The following is a 22,737-nucleotide window of genomic DNA, read 5'->3' on the forward strand; positions in this document are numbered from 1 at the left end:
GAGAGAAGGGTGTGAGAGGACACGCGATAGAAATTTCATGAACTTCCAAAGCTCGTGGGCCAAGCTGGTGTGGACTTGTTCCCCAGATCCTGAATGTCAGGGCTGAGGGCAGGGGGACGTAGACGGTGACGAAGCTGTGGTGTCCTGTGAAGAGAAGCCTCTGTCCGGGCATTCTGGGGGTGCACTTTCTCTATTGACAAGCCCTGAGCCAGGTCCCCCCCCGGAGTGCAGTGCCTGGGCCAGCGCTGGGGACTGTTTCCTGGACTCACGTTTCCTGGGCTGAATTTCATTTCCTGGCAGCTGGGGGTGGACGGAATCAGAGCAGAGGCTCCATCAGCCTGGGCTTGGGGGTAGAGAGTGAAGGCAGACTCGTCCTTCCTTAATCCTTAAGTCTTATAATTAGGTCTTCAGCGTTTGTTCCCCCTCCCCGCCCCCCCACACTGCTTGTCTCCGGGAGTTTGGACAGTGGAGACATCCAGGTCCCAGCCAGCGAGGGACATGCAGAAGGTCCCCCACACTCTTATCTTCGCTGCTGTGACAGTTGTGGTCAGGGCCACCGTTGGCTGGGAAGGAGCAGCGACCGGCCGTGTGGGGGCTGGGGGTGGGACAGCCTGCGTCGGCTGCACGCTGCAGCAGTGAAAGTTCACGTTCACGGTCTGTTTCCCCTTTTCAGGCTCCCCCCCCCTTCCTCGCTCCATCTCCGCCCTCTGGGTCAGGGGTGGGCATCCGGCTTTGCACAGGAAGCTGCCCCCTGAAGAGGAACCGCCTTCCTTTGCTAAGCATTTCTCTGACCCCTCCTTCCGGGCCGCATCCTCAGATCCCCGATTTCCTCTTGCTCACTTCTTAGCTTCAGCTCTTCTGTGTCCTTTCAGCTTCCTGACTGGGCAGTGCCTGTGGGAGTAGTGGGGACTGTTACTAATTATTAGTATCTGCTACTTATAGTTAAGTGACCTGCCCAGGTTCACATAAGGTCAGGGCCTAAATTTTAATCCCTATTCACTCGACCAGAAAGCCAGGGGTCAGTGCTAGGTTGTACTTGGATGGATTGTTATGTTTTAAAAAGTAAAGTAGGAAATAATGCCCGGGGGTGGGGCATGGCTTGGGCCACTTGTTTACTTAATAACCCCTGGGGCCTGCTGGGTAGCAGGATAGTAGTCACAGGTAAATACAGCATGGACCTGGCACTGAGGTCCTTGCATGGTCCTTGCAGGACAGAGGTGTTGACAGACATGTGAGAAAACCATTGCCGGGGAGGAGAGGGTGTCTCATGGTTTGGGGAGGGAGGGGGAAGGCTTCTTAAAAGAGGTACCTGAGTTGGGTTTTGAAGGATGAACAGGAGTTTGTTGTGATGGAAAGACATTGCAGGGTGAGCACCTAGCAAGAGATATGCCACAGAACCACTCATTTGACTATGAGCTGGGTAGAGACCATGGCCTTCCTGAGTCTCCAGTGCCTTGAGCAGAGCCTGACACATGCCTGGCAAATGCTTATTTGAGTGAAGGCCTCAGTTGACACATTGGGGAAAAGGGCAGGAGAAACTGTAGAAGGGACAGATGGAGCTTGAATGTGGAAGGCCTCATGAACCATAGCAGGAATCAGCTCTCAGAGGTAAGAGGGAGCCATGGGAGGAGAGAGAGCAATCGGATCTGTCCCATATATTAACATATGTATTAAAGTCTATGAATTTTCCTCTCAGCACCTGAGTGCTTTTATTTATTTTTTAAATTTGTTTTTTCAAGTTCACTTCTAAAAAGTGACCTTACAAATAAGCGTCTTTGTGTGTGATGGGAGGCATGTACCAGTTATTTATTCACGGATGCATTTTTTGTAAGAGCACCCCAATGCCCATTCAGCAGGAGACTAATTAAGAAAGCTAAGTCCTATAGTGGAGTGTATATCAGCCAGCACAGAGAAGGAGGGAACTGTTCATGTGCAGTGCAGGAAGGTCTTTAAGACCCATTATGAAGAGAAAAAAAGCAAAAGCAAGGTACAGAACAGTAAATGGAGTATGCTTCCTTCCATTTGATAACAGGAAATATATATTTACTAGAGGCCTGGTGCATGAAATTTGTTCACTCAGTGGGGGTGGGGGTGGGGGAAGGTCCCTCAGCTCGGCCTGCGTCCTCTCACAGTCTGGGAGCCCTCGGGGAGCAGGCCTAAGCCAGCAGTTGGACATCCTTAGCGCTGCTGCGGAGGCGGGAGAGGCTCCCGCCACCGCTGCTGTGCTCGCCAGCCGTGTGCCCAGCTCAGGGCTTCTGGCTGAGTGCTGCTCCCCCTGTGGGAGCACACTGACCGCCAGGGGGCAGCTCCTGATTTGAACGTCTGCCCCCTGGTGGTCAGTGTGCGTCATAGTGACCGGTCGTTCCGCCGTTCAGTCGATTTGCATATTAGCCTTTTATTATATAGGATTTTTGTTATATATGCATAAGGTATGTTCTGGAAGGACACATAAGAAACATAAAGTTCCTCTAGAGAGAGAGGAACTGAGGGATTAGGGACCAGAATGAGAAGATGGCCTTTCTTATCCTTTGTTCAAAAGAAATAAAAGTAAGCTACCAAGAATAAAGCAGATCTATGTTATTGGTAAAGATAAATTTCTAATATTAGTTATGTAATAAAAGTAAGGTAAATAACATGTATGTATTATTGTACCTTTTAGGGAGACAAAATAGATACACTATTTGGAAGATAATCTAGAAGAATATATAAGGTGTTAGCAATGGTAGTTTTGCCTGTGGGGTGGAATGGGGGTCTGTGAGTTCAGGGAAGAAGGCTTATTTTTTCACAGTATACCATTTTGTGTAGTTTGAAAAAGTCCAGTACATAAATGTATTACCTATTAAAAATAAATACAGCCGCCTGGTGTGGATCAGTGGTTGAATGTTGACCTGTGCAACAGGAAGTCACTGGTTTGATTCCTGGTCAGGGCACATAACCAGGTTGCTTGCTCGATCCTGGCAGGGGATGTTGCAGAATGCAGCTGATCGATCGATGTTGATGTTCCTCTCTCATTGATGTTTCTGTCTCTCTCTCCCTCTCCCTTCCTCTCTGTCTAAAAATCAGTAAAATATATTTTTTAAAAAAGATAAATACAAAGAGAGAGAGATATGGATGGATGTGTGGGTGGGTGTGTGATGGATGGGTGGATGGATAAATGGATGGATGGATGTGGTGGTGCGTGGCTGGAAGATAGAAGGGTAGATAGATGGGTGGATAGATAGACAGGTAGATGGATGGATAAGTTGGTACATGGATGGTTGGGTAGATGTATGGATGGATAGACCAGTGGGTAGATGGATGAATGGATGGATAGATAGATAGATGGGTAGGTTTACAAATGAGTGGGTAGATATATCTATAAATGCATGTATGGATATATAGATGGGTAATATAACTTTAGCTGTAGTGGGGAGGACTTAGTGGGGCCAGGATGGGCTGGAAATAGATAATGGTTAGGAAGTTAATTGAAATAGTTCAGACAAGGAATAATTATGGCAAGAATTAGGCTACTGAAATGTCTCACACATGAACCGAGCTTGTATACATAACTGTATATAGTAGGTCCCAGCAGTATTTTCTTATTAAAAGGGCAAATTCCTGAGGAAGGAGCTTTTCCTGGCAATTGCTCAGAAACTGTTCTGTATAAAATAACCACGAACAGTTGAATCCTTTTTTTCACCATCACTTTAAGAATCACAAGTGGTGTGAAACCAGTTAAAATAAAACCAGTCTTTGATTTAAATCACTCATATGATCAAATTTCAAATGCCCAAGTTCATAAAGGCATGACCTTTGTCCTAAGGGTTTCTTTGTGTTTAGAAGTTGCCTAGCTAAATACCTTTGTGTGTGTTAATCACTTAAAGTTTACATTTCATTGATTTCTTGTTTTTGGTTCTGGGAAAAAAAAAAACCCGTTTATATCATAGTATCATTTATCAATTATATATCTGAAGAACCAGTTTAGGTACTTGTTTAAATACCTAGATCTCTCTCTTTTTTAAGTCAGATTCTTTATTTTTAAATTATCTTTATCATTTTAAAGTGTATGCTTCAGTTGTGTTAAGTATACTCACCTTGTTGAACATAACTAGGTCTCTTTTTTGAAACGCTTGGAACATAAATGTTTTGATCATATTGTCAGATGTTTTCTTTAAGTGAAATGATCTGCTCGTTCCCATCACTTTCTCTTCACATTCGTTGATGTGCCTTTAAAATTTGACAGAGCTGTGAGATTTCAGGTTCCTTGGAGTTCCTTGGTGATCTTACTGTGGGAAGGCTTGGAATCAGATGTCTGGAGAGAACATCGTCCAGTGGTAGACAGAGAAACCTAGGAGAAATGTGGGCTGCATGGAGACTGTGGCCAACTAGAACACATGGACCCTATTCCAAGACTGGCTACTTCCCAGCTCTTGCTGGTGGTTCTGAAGCAGAAATATGGGCCCAGGACTGCCATATATTCTGATTTTTTTAAGAGTAGCCAGACCCGGGTCCGGGTGAGGCCGTGCCCCTGGGTCCGGGTGAAACTGGATCCCGGGTCCGGGTGAGGCCATGCGCCCCTGGACCGGGTGAGGCTGGGTCCCGGGTCTGGGTGAGGCCACGTGCCCCCGGGTCCGGGCGAGGCCGCGCGCCCCTGGGTCCGGGTGAAGCTGGATCCCGGGTCCGGGTGAGGCCATGCGCCCCCTGGGTCCGGGTGAAGCTGGATCCCGGGTCCGGGTGAGGCTGTGCGCCCCTGGATCCAGGCGAGGCTGGGTCCCGGGTCAGGGTGAGACCACGCCACTGGGTCTGGGAGAGGCCGTGCGCCCCTGGGTCCGGATGAGGTTGGGTCCCGGGCCCGGGTGAGGCCGTGCGCCCCTGGATCCGGGTGAGGCTGGGTCCCGGGTCCGGGTGAGGCCACGCGCCCCTGAGTCCGGGTGAAGCCGTGCCCCTGGGTCCGGCCGAGACCAAACCAGAGGGAGTCGGACCTGCATTGCCACCATTTGTCCACCATCCAGAGCTGAAAAGTCAGTGCTGACATGTACACATAAGGAACTGGTGGACATTGAAATTGAGTCTCAAAAGAACTGTTGGTCCAGAAAGAAACTCACTACAGACTGATTCATTTGCCTGTCAGCATAACTATTATTGCTCGTCTCACATTCGGTTCTTATAAGTATATCTCTAGTAACACATGATCTCACTCATCTAGGGGAAATGATGAACAACATAGACTGATGAACAAGAACAGAACCAGAAACAAGGAGGCATCGATCGGACTGTCGGGCCTCAGAGGGAGGGTAGGGGAAGGTGGGGGTAGGGGGGAGAGATCAACCAAAGGACTTGTGTGCATGCATACGAGCCTAACCAATGGTTAAGGACAACAGGGGGGTGGGGGCATGCGTGGGGAGGGGTGTGGGATGGGAATGGGGGGATGAGGACAAATATGTGACACCTTAATCAATAAAGAAATTAAAAAAAAAGTAGCCAGAAATCCAAATTTTTATATGAAGTTTTCTTATTTGAAATGTTGGCAGTTAACCTAAATTTTTAAAAAAGTATGCTTAAAACAACAATAAGAATAAACCATCTGTGGGTCAAATTGGCCTGAGGGCCACCTGTTTCAGACCTCTAAGTTTATCTGATATAATCAAAGTAGAGATAGAAAATTGAGAACCCCAAATAAGGTAATAACTTTTCCCAGGGTTGTGTAACTGGTCAGTGGTCAGATGAGGATTTGAATTAAATTGTCCATTACTGATGACTGACAGTGGGTTGAAGTTTATTTTTGGGCAGATATACTTGATCTATATACATATATATCTATTTATCTATCTGGTATGTCTCTTTAACAACATATAGGTGGTTTCTTAAAAAAAATAAAAGTATTTACAACAAACTTGTTATCAAGGATGGATAGCTTAGTCATTAAATGCAGGGACCCAGAACCAAATTGCCTGAGTTTGAATTCCGCTACAGATCTTACCAGCTGTGTGATATTAGACAAGTCATTGAACCTCTCTGTATCTCAGTTTTTCCTATCTGAAAAAGGAGAGATAAAGTACTTATAGAATTAAAGGGAATAATACATATGATGTAACTTAAAATAGGGCCTCGCACAATTTAGGTGTTATCGACGATAATGATGATGAAAGTGATTGTGATAGTAATGATGGTAATGATAGTAATGATGGCAATGGTGAAGAAGATGATAATGGTGAGGGTGAGGAAGAAGATTAGAAAGTCCTCAATTCACAAGATAGTAAAGTAGGAATGATTCATATGACTAAAGGACTCCTCTGTTGACAGGGAAATACCCCTGCAAGATTCCTTTAAATGGATGTCTCCATCTTTGTACGATAATGGAATTTGCCAGACTTCCTAGGAACCTGTCTGTTATGTGCATTGAGGCATACCTTTATTCCTGATCCCTTGTTTCATAGTCTTTCTGGCTACTGAACTCTCCAAGGTGCATATTCTGCCTGAAAGGGCTTCAGGCGCAGGTGTCTTGTTTGTTTTTCTTGAACTCCATGACAGCTGGTTTTTAAAAAAAGTACTTTTATTGATTTTTAGAGAGAGAGAGAGAGAAAAAAAACATTGATGTGAGAGAGAAATAAAATATCTATCAACTGCCTCCTGCACACCCCACTACTGGGCATTGAGATTGCAACCTGGGCGTGTGTCCTTACTGGGAATCGAACCAGCAACCTTTCGGTGCACAGGACAACACCCAACCAACCGAGCCATACTGAGCCAAGGTGACAACGAGTTTCGAATTATACACAAGCCCCCATCACTCTTTGGCATATCCCATGGACCCTGTGCTTATGTTTGTTTCTACAGGACTGGAACATCACGTGGTACACCAGCAATCCCGACTTCACCAAGTGCTTTCAGAACACCGTCCTTGTGTGGGTGCCTTGTTTTTACCTCTGGGTCAGCTTCCCCTTCTACTTCCTCTATCTTTCCCACCATGACCGGGGCTACATTCAGATGACACATCTCAACAAAGCCAAAACTGTAAGTCATCATGGGGAGAGGGGTGTTCTGCGTGGGGAGTAGTGATTGGTGAAAACTAACATGTTTCTTCTACTTCATTGGCCCTGAGTTCCTTTTTCTAGAAGACAGAACAGTGATGTGGTAGGTAAGGCTGGGGCCCTGCATTCAGACATGGGTTCACTTATCATCTCTGTCCTTTACTAGCTGTAGGACCTTGAGCACATTTCTTAATCTCCCTGAGGCTGCGCCACTGGGCCCCACAGAACACCTGTGACATTAGGCGACTCTACCAGGACTGTGAGATATAGAAGATCTACCTAACACATAGAAACAAACACAGAGAAGCAGCCAATATGGTGAGACAAAGAAACATGTCCCAACAGAAAGAACAGGAGAAATCTTCAGAAAAAAAGAAGTAAATGAAACTTGAAGGCAAGCAATTGGATACAGAGTTTAAAACAATGGTTATGTGGTTGCTCAGGGAACTTAGTGAGAACCTCAACAGCATTAAAAAGGACATAGAAACCATAAAAAAGAACCTGTCAGAAATGAAGAATACAATAACTAAAATGAAGAATACAGTAGAAGGAGTCAACAGCAGATTTGATGAAAGAGATGATCAAATCAGTCATTTAGAAGACAAGGTAGCAGAAAACACCCAATTAGAACATCAAAAAGAAAAAGAGTTCTGAATAACGAGGACAGTTTAAGGGTTCTCAGGGACAATATCAAGTATTGAAAAGAGAGAGCAAGGGATTGAGAACCTATTGAAGAAATAATGAAAATTCTTTCTTCACATGGTGAAGGCAAAATACACTCAAGTCCAGAAGTGCAGAAAGTTCCACAAAGAGGCCCATATTAAGACACATCATAATTAAAATGGCAAAGATTAAAGACAAAGAATCTTAAAAGCAGCAAGAGAAAAGCAGTTAGTTACCTACAAGAGAGCTCCCATAAGACTGTCAGCTGATTTCTCAATAGAAACTTGGCAGGCCAGAAGGGATTGGCACAAAATATGTGAAGTGATGAAAAGCAAGGACCCAAAACCAAGGTTACTCTACCCAGCAAAGCTATCATTTAGAATCAAAGGACAGATAAAGAGCTTCTCAGATGAAAAAAAAGCAAAAGGAGTTCACCACCACTAAACCAGTATTATAATAAATGTTAAAAGTTCTTTAAGAAGAAGAAGAAAAAAGAAAGATAATATAAATAATAAATTGGTAATAAATATCTATCAACAATTACTTTAAATGCAAATGGATTAAATGCTTCAATCAAAAGACATACAGGGGCTAAGTGGATAATAAAACAAAACCCTTGCATATGCTGTCTACAGTAGACTCACTTCAGATCTAAAGACACCCACAAACTGAAAGTAAAGGGATAGAAAAAGAAATTTCATGAAAATGGAAAAAGAAGCTGGAGTAGCAATACTTATACCAGACAAAATAGACTTTTAAAACAAAGGCTATAACAAGAGACAAAGAAGGACCCAGCAGTTCCACTTCAGGATATTTATCCAAAGAAACCCCAAACACTAAACCAAAAAGACATTTACATCCATATATGTAAATTTTTCTCTCTTCTCTGTGTCCAGCGCAGCTAGAAAGCGGTCCAGTTCCTGAGTAGGGGCTGCTGGGGATTAAGAAAATGAAAGAAAGAGACAGACACAGAGATGGAAGGAAAAAGCTGGGGCCAGCTAGGACCACTGTTCTCTGATGGAGAGACAGGGACCCAGAGCCAATACAGCATGTTTATTTTATACAGCAAAAACCAGGAAGTTTTACTAAAGGTCAAGACAAAGGAGATTATGTGCATTCTTCGGTGGGCCCGAGTAGTATTCATTCCTGGTGCTTGGCTAGATTTAGATAACGAAACCCACCCCCTGGCACCTGGGCTGAAGGTCAAGCTGACAACACTCCTGCCTCTGGCAAGGCATGTTTCCAGGACGTGGCTTTGCCAATGCCACTGGATTCAGCTGACAATAATTAAGGAAATGCTCATGTGCCTTCCAGGCACGCTCTACAGTATGTTCATTGCAGCATTATTTACAACTAGAGGTCCGGTGCATGGATTCATGCACCTTGGTCTGGCCTGCGCCCTCTCACAATCTGGGACCCCTCAGGGGATGTTGGAGAGTTGGTTTCAGCCCAATACCCGAAGGCCAGGCCGAGGGACCCCATTTGTGCACCGGGCCTCTAGTATGCATATAAGATATTTGATTAATCTCTTCCCACTCTCCCCCCTCTCCCCTTCCCTCTGAGATTCATCAGTCTGTTCCATGTTTCCATGCCTGTGGTTTCCGCTCCTGCATTGAGTATCTGCCCCCTTGTGGTCAGTGCACATCATAGCTACTGGCCGGTCGGTCGGTTGCTTAGACTTTTATATATATAGATAGCCAATATATGGGAGCAGTCAAAGTGTCGATCAACAGACAAATATATAAACAATATATAAATAGATATGTACAATGAAATATGATCCATCCATAAAAAAGAATGAAATCTTGCCAGCTGTAACAACATGAACATACTGTGCTGAGTGAAATAAGTCAGACAGAGAAAGACAAATGCCATATGATTTCACTTATATGTGGAATCTAAAAAACAAAAGCAGGATAGAAGCAGACTCACAGATACAGAGAACATTTTTTTACCTTTGCCAGATGGGAAGGGTGTTGAGGGCTGGGTCAAAAAGGTGAAGGGATTTAGAAGTACAAATTGGTAGTTACAGAATAGTTTTGGGGATGTAAAGTATAGCCTAGAGAATCTATACCAGGGGTCCTCAAACGTTTTAAACAGGAGGGCCGGACTATAGTTTAAAAAAAAACAAACTATGAACAAATTCCTATGCACACTGCTAAGTTGGCTGCTAAGCAGGACAGGCAGCGGCGGCAAAAACACCTGGCGGGCTGGATAAATGTCCTCGGTGGGCTACATGTGGCCCGCGGGCCGTAGTTTGAGGACCCCTGATCTATACTAATAAAAGGGTAATATGCTAATTAGACTGGTCAACCTTCCGGATGTCTTTCTGGACAAAGCCATGGTGGCAGGGCCGAGACAGAGGCGGTTAGGAGCGATCAGGCCAGGAGGGGAGGGCAGTTGGGGACAAGCAGGCTGGCTGGGGAGGCAGTTGGAGGCAAGCAGTCTGGCAGTGGGGGGCAGTTGGGGGCTATCAGGCTGGCAGGGGGGGCAGTTGAGGGTGAGCAGGCCAATGGGGGGTCAGTTGGGGGCGAGCAGGCCAGCAGGGGGGACAGTTGAGGACAAGCAGGCTGATGGGGGGGGCGCAGTGGGGGATGACCAGACCTGCAGGGGAGGGCAGTTAGGGATGACTAGGTCAGCAGGGGATGGCAGTTGGGGGCGAGCAGGCTGGCAGGGGGGTCAGTTGGGGGTGAGCAGGCCAGTAGGGGGGGACAGTTGGGGGCAACCAAGTTGGCAGGGGATGGCAGTTGGGGGGCGAGCAGGCCGGCAGGGGAGGGCAGTTGGGGGCGGTCAGGTCTTCAGGGGAGGGCAGTTGGGGGCAAGATCAGGCCGGCAAGGGAGGGCAGTTAGGAGTGATCAGGTAGGCAGAGGCATTTGGGGGCAAGATCAGGCCGGCAGGGGAGAGCAGTTGGGGGTGCATCAGGCTGGCAGGGGAGGGCAGTTAGGGGTGATCAGGCAGGCAGGCAGGCAGAGGCAGTTAGGGGCGATCAGGCAGGCAGGCAGGTGAGTGGTTAGGAGCCAGCAGTTCCAGATTGCGAGAGGGATGTCCAACCACCGGTTTAGGCCAGATCCCTGTGGGTCGGACATCCCCCAAGGGGTTCCCGATTGAAGAGGGTGCAGGCTGGGCTGAGGGACCCCCTCATGCATGAATTTCGTGCACCAGGCCACTAGTATCTACACTAAGAAAAGAGAAACATGCAAATTGACCACCCCCCTGCTACATCCACCAGCCAATCGGAGTGAGTATGCAAATTAACCCAACAAAGATGGCGGTTGATTTGCATACAAAGTCGCGGAGTGAGGACTGTAGACAGTGTAGAAGGAAGCCAAGCGCTGCAGAAGGGCGTGAAGCTGTGCAGAAGCAAGCGGGGTGGCGGAGACAGGAGGGAAGCAAGCGGGGCAGTGGAGACGGGAGCGGCTGCAGGAAGCCCTATTCTTGCAGGAATCTTCCTGCAACGGGCCTCTAGTATTTAATAATATTGTAATAACTATGTATGGTATCAGATTGGTGCTAGATTTATCGGGGTGATTACTCATAAGTGATATAAATACCTAATCACTGAGTGATTGTGTACCAGAAACTAATATAATATTGCATATTAACTGTAACTGAAAAATAAAAAATTACTTCAAAAATTATAACTGGAGGTATAGACTCCAGTTATAAAATTAGTAAGTCATGGGATATAATGTACAGCACACGGAATATAGTCAATAATATTGTAATAACTTTGTACAGTGACAGATGACTACCAGACATCGTAAGGTCTGTAAATGTAGAATCACTATGTCATACTCTTGAAACTAGTATACTAGTAATATATGTCCACCATGATTTAAAAAATAAAATAAGGCGAAAAAAAGAAGTTTTTATTCTGAGATAATTTCAAACTATAGCAAAGTTGCAAGAATGATACCAAGGACTCCCCCTAGCCCTGTATCCTCATTGCTCTTAGTCACTGATTTTTAACATTTTGTCATATTTCTTTTATCTTTCACTTTGGCTCTCTCCATATACATACGTTATTTATTTTTTCCTGAATCATTTGAGAATAGGTAGCAGCCACCATGCCCCTTCACTCCTTAATTTTTCAAAATATCTTTTCTTGAAGCATGGTTATTCTCTTAATGTAACCACCGTATAATTACTAAATTCAGGAAATTTAACATGAACACTTAAAAGAAAAATCCGTCTATCTTGCCATTTTGCCAATTGTCACAATACTATCCTTTTGAACATTTCCCCCCCCCCGTTCAGAATCCAGTCCTAGGTCATGTATTGCATTGGATCATGTTGTCTCTTTAGTTTTCTTTAATCTGGAAGATCTCGTCTCCTTTCTCTTTGTTTTATGGCGTTGACATAATTGAAGAATGTGGGCCAGCTGTTTCATTTTCTTTTTAAATATAATAATCTAGCCTTAGTCTTTTTTTAAAATATGTTTTTATTGATTTCAGAGAAGAGATGAGAGAGAATCATTGATCGGCTGCCTCCTGCATACCCCCTACTGGGGATTAAGCCTGCAACCCGGGCATGTGCCTTGACCAGGAATCGAATGGTGACCTTCTGGTTCATAGCTTGACACTCAACCACTGAGCCACATTGGCCAGGAATGGGCCAGTTGTTTTATTTATTTAATTTTAATTTTTATTTTTTAAAAATACACTGAGTGGCCAGATTATTATGATCTCTGAATGCATAATAATCTGGCCACTCAGTGTATATCCTATATAATAAAAGGCTAATATGCAAATTTTCCCCTTGACCAGGAGTTTGACCAGCAGGCAGGCCACCAACTGCTCCACGTCCCCTCCCCCTGCTCCCCCTGGCCAGGCTGGCCGGACCCCACCCATGCACGAATTTATGCACCGGGCCTCTAATATATACTGCATTCAGAGATCATAATAATTTGGCCACTCAGTGTATATTTTTATTGATTTAAGAGAGGAAGGGAAAGGGGGAGAGAGAGATAGAAACATCAATGATGAGAGAGAATCATTGATCGGCTGTCTCCTGCATGGCCCCTACTGGGGATTGAGCCCACAACCTGAGAATGTCAATGTCCCCTTGACCGGAATTGAACCCAGGACCCTTCAGTCCGCAGGCCGATGCTCTATCCACTGAGCCAAACCGGCTAGGGGTGGGCAGTTATTTTAGAGTGAGCCCTCTACTTGGGCTTGTATAATGTTTCCTCAGGATTAGATTCAGGTGTCGCCTGCCTGGCTGGAAAACTGCCAGAGGGATGTCATGTCCTCCATCTGTTACATCTAGGTCTGCATGATAAACAGCTCGGTGATGGGGTTAATTTTGTTTATTTGGTCAAAGTGTCATTTGGTTTCTCCAGTGCACAGTTACTATTTTTCCTCTTGCAAGAATAAGCCTTCTGAGGGGAAGACACGTTAGAGCATGTATCTATCCTGCTCCTCATTCCACGTTTTCCTGTGGACTTAGATGCATCTCAGTAATTTTTTTGTGTGCGTGTTTTTTTGCAAGACCCATGCTTTATGAACACATTCTCACACGTCTGAATTTTTTTAAAAAAACAACAACACGTTTTTATTGATTATTTAGAGAGAGAGGAAAGGAGAGGGAGAGAAAGAGAAAGATCGATCGGCTGCCTCCTGCACACATCCTGACCGGGGATCGAACTGGCGACCTTTCAGTGCATGGGACGGTGCTCAACCAACTGCGCCACCCAGGCTAGGGCTCTGAATTTGATACACAAGATTATTCATTTTACAGTTTCTGAAATCAACTGTTCAAAAGGTAAATTCTGACACCATGGTTGACGTAGCAAAGGAATATATCAAAACAAAGAAAAACTTCATCCAAATACTGACACTTAAAAGACACATTTGTAAAATATGCTACTTATTAAGCATACTTGAACAAAGTATATGTGGAATGAATTCCATTCATTATGGAGTTAGTTTGTGCTAAACACTTACTGACACTAGAGGAAACCCCTGGCATCCGAGCACTTGTTTTCAAGTGTTCCCAGTCTGTGCTAAAAAAATGAAACATGACAAATAATTTCTATGCCACTAATTTGAACCTCAGAAGTGGAAGGGCTAGTATGTAGGGCAAATTACTTCAGAGTCAGAAAGGCTGGCGCCTGCGACTTAGTGTGGCTTTGCCATTGCCTGAGTATCATCAGGGATGCAATAAGAGGCTCAAGAGGTCATTTAAATTTTATAATTACACTTCTCAGAAATATTTTAAAGCTACATTACCCAAGACTCATTTCCATAAACCCTTGGTAAACAGGAAAACTTTAATGATTTTACTGACGCTGTCTGTCCTTTGCTTATATTGCCATTTAAACCTGTCTCATTCATACTGCACTTCAAACCTATCTCAAAATGCAGTCTGTTTCCTTAACCTGAGCTAGATCTAATGTCTTCCTCTTCCTCTGGGAGCAGTTTGTACTTCTACTATTTGCCTTTAAAACGTGAGTCAGATCTTGTCCTTGCCTTGTTCAAAAACCTGCTGGTAAGGCCTCCCCACAGGGAATAAGATCCAGAAGTCCTCACAGCTCCTCTGCAGCCATCTCCTGCGAGCCCATTGCTCCTTCCACAGGAGGCATAACCCACTGATCATGTTCCCAAACCAGGCACTTGCTGTTCTCTCCGCCTGACTTGTTCTTTCCTTTAATTTAATTGTTCAATATTGGCTCTTCACTCAGATGTCACCTGATCCGAGAGGTCTTCCCTCACCTGTTTTGTTTTTCCTCATACACTTACTACTTTCTGGCTTTATAATATGTATTTTTCAGCCCTAACTGGTTTGGCTCAGGGGCTAGAGTGTCGGCCTGCGGACTAAAGGGTCCCAGGTTCAATTCCGGTCAAGGGCGTGTACCTTGGTTGCGGACACATCCCCAGGAGGGGGCGTGCAGCAGGCAGCTGATCAATGTTTCTCTCTCATCGATGTTTCTAGCTCTCTATCCCTCTCCTTTCCTCTCTGCAAAAAATCAATAAAATATATTTAAAAAATATGTATTTTTCAGTTTGTTTCTTACTTGTTTCCATTCCATTAGAATCTCAGCTCCATGAAGGCAGGCACTTGTGTCTCTTTTGTTCACTTTCGGATCCTTGGCACCTTGAAAAGTATGTGGCCCATTGCAAGCCCCCAATAAATTTTGATTGGATGAATGGTTATTGTGAGAGAGGCCTTATGCAAGCTGCTGGCGTTGCTGATATCGGTAACTTTTAGACTGAGATCTTGAGTTTTCAATTGCTGAGGCGAATAGTCACCAGAGAGATTAAGTCATGCCAGGGGCGCCGGAGGGGATAGTATACTGGTCACAGAGCAGCATGGGAGGGCTCAGATGGTGGCTCACCCTACTTGGCACTTGTGTGTGTTCCAGAGGATGTGTGCTGTGTTCAAGGACCATAGCTGATGGTATAGGAGTTGGCTGGTCCCCCGGAGGCTGAGCTGGGAAGTTCCAGTGCTGTCCGTAGTAAGACTGTTTTCTTCTCTTCCAGGCCTTGGGGTTTTTGCTGTGGATTGTCTGCTGGGCAGACCTCTTCTACTCTTTCTGGGAAAGAAATTGGGGCAACTTCCCGGCCCCGGTGTTTCTGGTCAGCCCAACCCTCTTGGGCATCACCATGGTAAGTAGGAGCTGGCTGTCCGCCAGGCAGTATGGAGATGAAAAGCAGTGGCCAGCATTTAAAAATGAGAAGATCTCACAGTAAAAATCCAGAAATCTGGCTTTTCTAAAAAAACTCAAAGGTCCGGCAGCACTAGACTCGGAGTCTTCTGGGGCAGCAGTCGGCTGGCGCTGAGAGGTGACTGCCGCCTTTCAGTGGGGCGAGCGTGGCCCGGTTTGTCACCCCACTCCCCCACCCCTGTGCCATCTGCCCTCCCTGCGCCTGAGGCTGAGCGCAGGTGCCGTCCTGCGCTGCATTGCAGTCCTCTCTTCGTGCCCTGGCCAGCTCATCACTTACAGCAGGTGCCTGGGGCCTAATGGTCTCTTGAGCTTTTAGGCTCTGGCACAAGGAGTAGGTGCCAAGTTGAATGAGAGACCACCCTGCCCCATGTGGGTCCCTCGTTCAGTGGGAGACGCAAACGGGAACTGCTGTGTCACTGCTTTATTATATCTAATTCTCAGAACAACCCCGTGAGATAGGCCCTGCTAAAGGTCACACAGCCAGTACGTGGTCAGGCAAGGGGTGGTCACTCAGAGGCCATGCTTTTAGTCCTTGCATTCCACCATGACGTGCTCTGAATGAAGGCCCTTCCTGCAAGGTACCATGTCCCTTGGGTCCTCTGAGAAGCTGGGAAGTCCTTGGCAAGCATGGCCCTTGAGTGTTGTAGAGTGAGGAGGGAGCAAGTTTGGGGCAGGATGTTTTGAGCAGAGAGAACAGTATGTCCAAGGGAGGGTTGGAGGCCAAAAGGGAGCATAAGGAGGAGGAGGATGAGCCTTTCTTGAAGCAAGAAGGTCGAGTGGGGGTTCTGGAGGGTCGACCAGGGGTGGGAATGTCTGGTCCAGGGCCATGTAAGACCCGTGAAATCATTTGGTCTGGCCCTACCAAGGCAACTGCCGGCGGGACTCAAAATTCAATAAATCCAGGAGCTTTTTTCATAGCCACATAAATTTACATTAAGTGAAATATATTAAGCAAACGATGTTATACATATCCAAATGGCCCTTGGCAGAAAAAAGGTTTTCCACCCCTGTGGTAGACAGTGGATGCGACAGAAGAGGGGTCAAGAAAGGCAAGTTGGAGCCAAGTTGTGAAGGGCCAGGAATCTTTATAGCACAGGTTAACAGTGTGTGCTCTGCCCCAGGCACTGCCCTAATCCCTTTGCATAATAATTCATTTCAGTATGTTGGCTCATTAGTCCCATTTTGTAGATAAGCAAGTTGAGGCACAGATAAGAGAGAGAGAACTGGCCCAAGGTCACAGCGGGTAAGCAGCGGAGCCGGCTTCACTGGCAGGCTGTGTGGCTCCGGTGTGTTGGTGGGGCTCTTTGCTAATACCTGGCGCTTGTGCAGAGCTTTGCTATTATCCTTTGTGCCCCCAGAGCCTGGCACTGTGCTTGACATGCAGTAAGCACTCCACAAACATACTGAGGGAATGGGGAAATGAAGGACTCGGTTTTGCTGGCCTGGAGGTCTTGACCTCTATCTACATTTTGGCAAAGAAGAGTCAAGGTGGACTAGTTTGGGCTGGGATAACTCATATTCCCTTAACGTTCCCTGCTCCTGGTCTTTTGATTCTTCATCCAGACCTTTGTCTGTGATACTGGGCACACAGGTATTATGGGGTGAGGGTCACCGGGCTTTGTACCCCCCGGGGCTCTGAGCTGGGCTGGCCAAGAGGTGAACTGGCCTGTGAAATGCTCAGTCTCTCTCAGGGCTCCAGGAGTGAAGGACCAGCCCTGCTCTTCCTGCTGCAGGAACATTCTCCCGACATGCCCGGGGACCGGAATATGCAGGCACTCGGAGTATGGGATGCGAGGCAGTCAGCAAATATTTTTTATTCCTAATATGGGCCAGGGGTTGAAGTTAAAACCGACGCAGATCCTGTTGTCATGGAATGTACAGTTCAGCTGAGCAAACGGACATTCAGCAAATGATTCCCCAAAAGGCACAAAACACTTACCTGTGTGCAGATGGCTGTGAGAGTGAAGTTAGGTGAACTGGTTTGGTCTGGAGGGTAGGGAGGAAGGGATGACGGAGCTGAGGCCCGAAGGATGAGCAGGATGTTAAAAAGTTGAAGGGGCCATGGGCAGAGGAACACCATTGGCGAGAATAGCACATGCAAAAGTCCTGGGTTCGGAGGGAGAAATGGAGAGTTGGCCTGTGTGGCTGGGGTGCAGAGGTTGAGGAAGAGGAAGGAAGAGAGCTGGGATGGCAGAGGCCTGACCTTGTGGGATCCTGAGCTTCAGGATAAGTGGGTTTTGTTTTTCACTCCCAATGTTGGGTTCTAAACCTTTTGTGCCATGGACCCCTTTCTCCTTTGCCTGTCTACTCTCCTTCTCAGAATAATGTTCTTAAAAACATAGGATCACAAAGGAAACCAGTCACACCCATGTGTATATATGTGAAGATTCTGTGCTGTACATTATATTTTTAGTTGGGGTTAATTGATAAACGTATGCTGTCTTGTGACTGTCACTTGCACAATATAGACAGCAGTCCATCACCCCAAATGCTCTCTCGTGCTGCGCCTCTGCAGCCAGCCTCTGCCTCGCCCCTTTCCCGGGAACCACTCGCATGGTGTCTGTCCCCGTCGCTTTGCCTCTTCTGGAAGGTCCTGTGAGTGAACCATGTAGGCTGGAGCAGTTTGAGACTGACGTCATAGCACCAGCGGTTCAACCGTGTTGAGTGTATCCACAGATTTTTTTTTTTTTGGAATTGCTGAGTGTATTGAATTGTATGGTTCCCACCCCACCCCAATCACTGTTTTTTTTTTTTAATACATTTTTATTGATTTCAGAGAGGAAGGGAGAGGGAGAGAAAGATCAATGAAAAGAGAGAATCATCGATCAGCTGCCTCCTGCACTCCTCCTACTTGGGATCGAGCCTGCAACCCCGGTATGTGTCCTGACTGGGAATCGAACCATGACCTCCAGGTTCATAGGTTGACGCTCAACCACAGAGCCACACCAGCCAGGCACCACCCATTTTTTATCCATTCGTCAGTTGCAGGGGATTTGGACTGGGAAACCAATTGTATTTAAATACCGTTATCAAAAGATAAAAAAAAAAACACAATGTAAAAAATCGACGTGTTTCTTTATTAATGTATTTCACACCAAGATCTAGCAGCAGGCGATGCTCCTTTACTTCCAAGTAGCAATAGTTGGGACCTCTGCAGCTGTGTATTTTCAGATATGATGTCTAATTGTGACAGAGTCCCGGGCACTGCTGTTGTGGTTTATTGCCTCCACTTATTACTGGTGATGCTGATGTGGGAAGACCAAGCCGTAATTGTTTCCCATCCAAGTTCACGGACTCCCAGGTTGTATCCACAACCTGACCTTGAAACCCAGGTTAAACCTCAGGTCTGAAAGACAGAGGTTTTCAGCAAGGATGTGATATGCCTGGCTTTGCATATTGAAACGCTGACTGTTGCCTCCAAGTGGAGAATGGATTGTTGGGCAGAAGCTGGGAGAGCAATGGGGATGAGAGCATGGGGGGTGGGCACTGGGGTCACCTGGCAAGAGGGGATGGAGGCTGGGATCAGAGTGAGCAGCAGGTAAACTGAGGACTGGCCTTGTGGCAGGGCCAGTGTGTGTTTTTGATGAATTAGAAGTGGGGAGTGAAAGAGATGGGGGAACTGAGGAGGACAGACGGACAGACCTGTCTCTGGTTCCAGCAGCTGGGTTATGTGGAGAGGTGCGGTGGGTGACCATGACTCGTCTTGGGGATCTGCCTCAAGGGGGTGACTCTGCGCTTCTGGGAGAGAGCCGTGAGTTTCCTTTTTGCAAGGAAAAGCAATTTTACTTAGTTTTTCTCCCCAATCATTAAGTCACATGTAAAATGGAAGCAGTAGCACCAGGTATCAGGAATGAAGTAAAAATCCCAGTTCCCCATCACCATGGTTCTGATAAAATCCCTGAAGATGAGATGTGTGACTGTGGACAGATGAAGTAACCTCGTTTCGCCGAATGCAAACTGAGGCTCCGGCTCTCGGGGAGGCTGGGGGCAGCGAGTTAGTGCGTGTGGACGCTTCCTATGAGGCAAGGTAGCAGGTGCTCCATAAAGAACAGCCACGCCTGTTCTCTAAGGAGGAGTCGAACACAGGTCTTTCCGCTTCTAAATCGGGTGGGCCCGCTGCTTGCTTTTGTTGGCACGCAGCCATGCCCATTCATTCATGTATCATCCAGGGCTGGTGTCACACTGAAAATAGCAATGTTGAGTAGTTGTGACAGAAACTATGGCCCACAAAGCCTAAAATATTTGCCATCTGGTCTCTTAAAAAAAGGTGCCCTTTTCTCTTCTGTAGTGAACTCCCCCTCCTATTCCAGATCTAAACATGACCTCACTAAATTCCCACAGCCATCGAGGTAGGTGCTATTATCAACTCCGCTTTGCAGAATAGGCCGAGGAGGCTCAGAGAGGTTAGGTAACTTGCTCAGGGTCACCCAGCAGGGTCAGAGCAGAGCTGGTACTGGAGCCAAGTCCTCCCCCAGGCTGTTCTTGTACCACTGGCCTCACTTGAGGCCTAACGTCTGCCAGGCCCCTGGACTCTGGGGGCCTTGGGGACCACAGCAGCTTTGGGGCCCTGGCCTTCTCCTGACGGCTTCTGTTGTGTGCTTCTCTCTTCTAGCTGCTTGCTACCTTTTTAATTCAGCTCGAGAGAAGGAAGGGAATCCAGTCCTCAGGGATCATGCTCACATTCTGGCTTATAGCCCTACTATGTGCCCTTGTCATCTTGAGATCCAAAATCATGACTGCCTTAAACGAGGTAAGTGTGGCCTCACTCCGCATCTTCCTGGGTGGCCCTTGGGAGAGATGCCTGTTGCTTTTGGATGGTGTGGAAAGCACGGGTGGCCCTGGGAACCAGGAGATGGGCACCACATGAGCCCGGCTTCTTCCCTAGGGATTTCTATACCTCATCCAGCCTTTGTTCTAGAACCTTCTTTCCTCACGGCCCCACTTGTCTGTGTAGCTCCGAGTAGCCCACGTGGGTCCTCCAGGGGCAGGTGCCTCAGCTGTTGCACACCACCCTGTGAGCCTCCGTCAGCAGCAAACAGATGTCTTTAGTCTGGAAGGGAGCCGAGCAGGGAGCGGTGTTTGCAGAGTGGCCGCACCCCCAGGGGGCCCCCCGATTGTCCCCAGGTTACCTTGGTGTCATCAGCCGCTGGTCTGGCTGAGAAGTGGTTCACGTTGGCTGCCATATGCCGCTCCTGGGATTCTGAAGAGTCTGCGCTTTCAGCCTCTCCTGTTGTTCCCTGCCATCTCCGAGCTAATCAGGAACTGGCGTCAGGCAAAGGAAGGGAAAGAAACGGGACATTTATTGAGCACCTGCAGTGTACAGTTCCCTGTCTTTAATAGTGATGGCAGCTGAGTTCGTATTTGCAAAGTGCCAGGCGGAGGGCGAAGTTCTTCCCATGAGTAATCTTACTGACTTCTCACACTTACTCTGCCGGGTTTCTCGGCCTCAGCACTAGTTGACAGGTGGGCCAGAGACGTCTCTGTGGTGGAGGGCTGTCCCGTACTCTGTCGGATGTTAGGGGCCTCCCTGGCTTCCTCTCACTGGGTGCCAGCTGCACCTCCCAAGTGTGACAAACAGAAATGTCTCCACACACTGCCGAGTGTGCCCTGGGAGGTAAAATCACCCCCGGTTGAGGACCACAGGTCTGTTTATAGATGGGGAAACTGAGGCACAGGGAGGTTTAGGTAAGCTGACAAAGTCCCACAGCCAGTGTGAGCAGAGATAGGACCTGAATGTGGGTCTGCTTCACTCCCAAGCCCGGGCCCCCTCCCACCGTGGGGGTCGCCCTCCCCGGGTGGTACGGACCATACTCTGATGGAACAGCCTCTCTTGTGTTAATGTGCAGGGGAGCGGGGAAGGGGTGGGCAAGCTACTTCCAGAAAGTGATGGTCTCCCTCCGCCTTCCCTCACGTTTAGGATGCCAACGTCGATGTGTTTCGGGATGTCACGTTCTACATTTACTTCTCCCTCGTGCTGATTCAGCTCGTGCTGTCCTGTTTCTCAGACCGCTCGCCCCTGTTCTCAGAAACCATCAACGACCCTGTAAGTGCGATCACGAATGTGTTCGAGAAACATTGCACAAGGGGGCTAATGTTGATTGGACACTTGTTCTGAGCTGGGATCATCCATCTGGGATCTCATTCCATCTTCCCCAAATGCCTGGAGGTGGGTTATATTGTCCTCCCACTTGACACGGCAAAGCGGAGCCATGGGCTGGGGTGGGAGAGCCTGAGGAGGGAATCCAATTCCTAGTGTAAATTGCTGTGTCTTGCAGGCCTGTAGGTTTCCTCATTTGGTTGGCATAGTGATTTTAGGACATGTGAGCAAACACTTAAAAATCGGGAAGTTCCACATAAATTCTCAGTGTCCAAGCTTTCTACAGAAAATGAGAAGTTCAGGCAGCGTCAGGGCCAGTGCACAGGGCAGCAGCTGGCCAGATTGAGGGGGTTGCCTTAGTTTACCGCAGTCCCCACCACTCCCTATTGCATTGTACAGTCTTGCTTCTTTCATCTAGGTACGTGCCTGGCCCCTGAGGGATTTGAGTTTGAGACCCTTGGTCTGTCTTGTCAGTTTGAGGGAAATTCTATGTGTGCAGAAAGAAATCTTTGGGCAGGTGGAGATGGCCACTCTTCCTCCTGGGGGAATACAGGGAACATAGTAATTTGTCACCCTTGCCTCTCTTCTTTCTCCCTCCCCTCCTTCCCTCCTCCTTCTTGTCTTTCTTGCCGCCCCCGCCCCCCCTTCTCTTCTCCTTCCACCATTCTAGCCATTGCTGAATGCCAGGCCCTGATCTGGGCACAGGGCTGTAGCAGTGAATAAAGCAGAGATCTTGTCCACGTGAGGCTTAGCTTGTCATGGATGGGGACAAACAGTAACCCAGGACCCACATGTCTGGCAGGTGGTGGTAAATGCTAAGTAGAAGAAAGCAGGGAAAGGAAATGGAGATGATGGTTGGGGACCATGTGCAGTTTTTGGTGAGCAATCATGGAAGGCCTCCCCCAGGAAATCACACTGGAGCAGAGACCTAAAGAAGCGAAGGAGCCAACCTAGCAAATTCTCAGAGAAAGAGCATTCCAGGCAGAGTGGTGGCAAGTGCAAAGGGCCTGGGGCAGGAGCTGCTGTGGAATGTTGAGGGAACAGCAGGAGAGGCCAGCGTGGCTGGAGCAACAGGCAGGCGAGGGCTGAGGGTGGCATTTGAGAGGTAGGCCAGATGAGCTGTGTGGATTTTATTCTGAGAGGGACAGGAAGCCTTTGGAGGGTTTATTTGATGCTTTGTTCGTGGCTAGTCAGTTGTTAACGGGTGAAATTGCAGCAGGAGCAGTTTTCAGCTGCTGTACTAGTAGATCTGTTGGGTGTGGCCTAAACCTCAGCAAAAGGCTGAGGCTGCCTTTGTCAG

At 47.3% G+C, this 22,737-nt stretch overlaps 1 protein-coding gene across 1 annotated transcript in view; it reads left to right on the forward strand.

The window, feature by feature from the left end:
• Nucleotides 1–22,737, forward strand: part of ABCC1 (ATP binding cassette subfamily C member 1) — a 152,242-nt gene that overhangs the window by 35,082 nt on the left and 94,423 nt on the right. Inside the window, exons 2-5 of the mRNA XM_054714773.1 lie at nucleotides 6,817–6,993; nucleotides 15,156–15,281; nucleotides 19,953–20,090; nucleotides 21,258–21,383. Coding sequence (XP_054570748.1) covers nucleotides 6,817–6,993; nucleotides 15,156–15,281; nucleotides 19,953–20,090; nucleotides 21,258–21,383 — 567 coding nt within the window. The remainder of the gene's footprint in view (nucleotides 1–6,816; nucleotides 6,994–15,155; nucleotides 15,282–19,952; nucleotides 20,091–21,257; nucleotides 21,384–22,737) is intronic.

Source organism: Eptesicus fuscus, chromosome 4 (genome assembly GCF_027574615.1).
Source record: "Eptesicus fuscus isolate TK198812 chromosome 4, DD_ASM_mEF_20220401, whole genome shotgun sequence".
NCBI classification, from domain to species: Eukaryota; Metazoa; Chordata; class Mammalia; order Chiroptera; family Vespertilionidae; genus Eptesicus; species Eptesicus fuscus.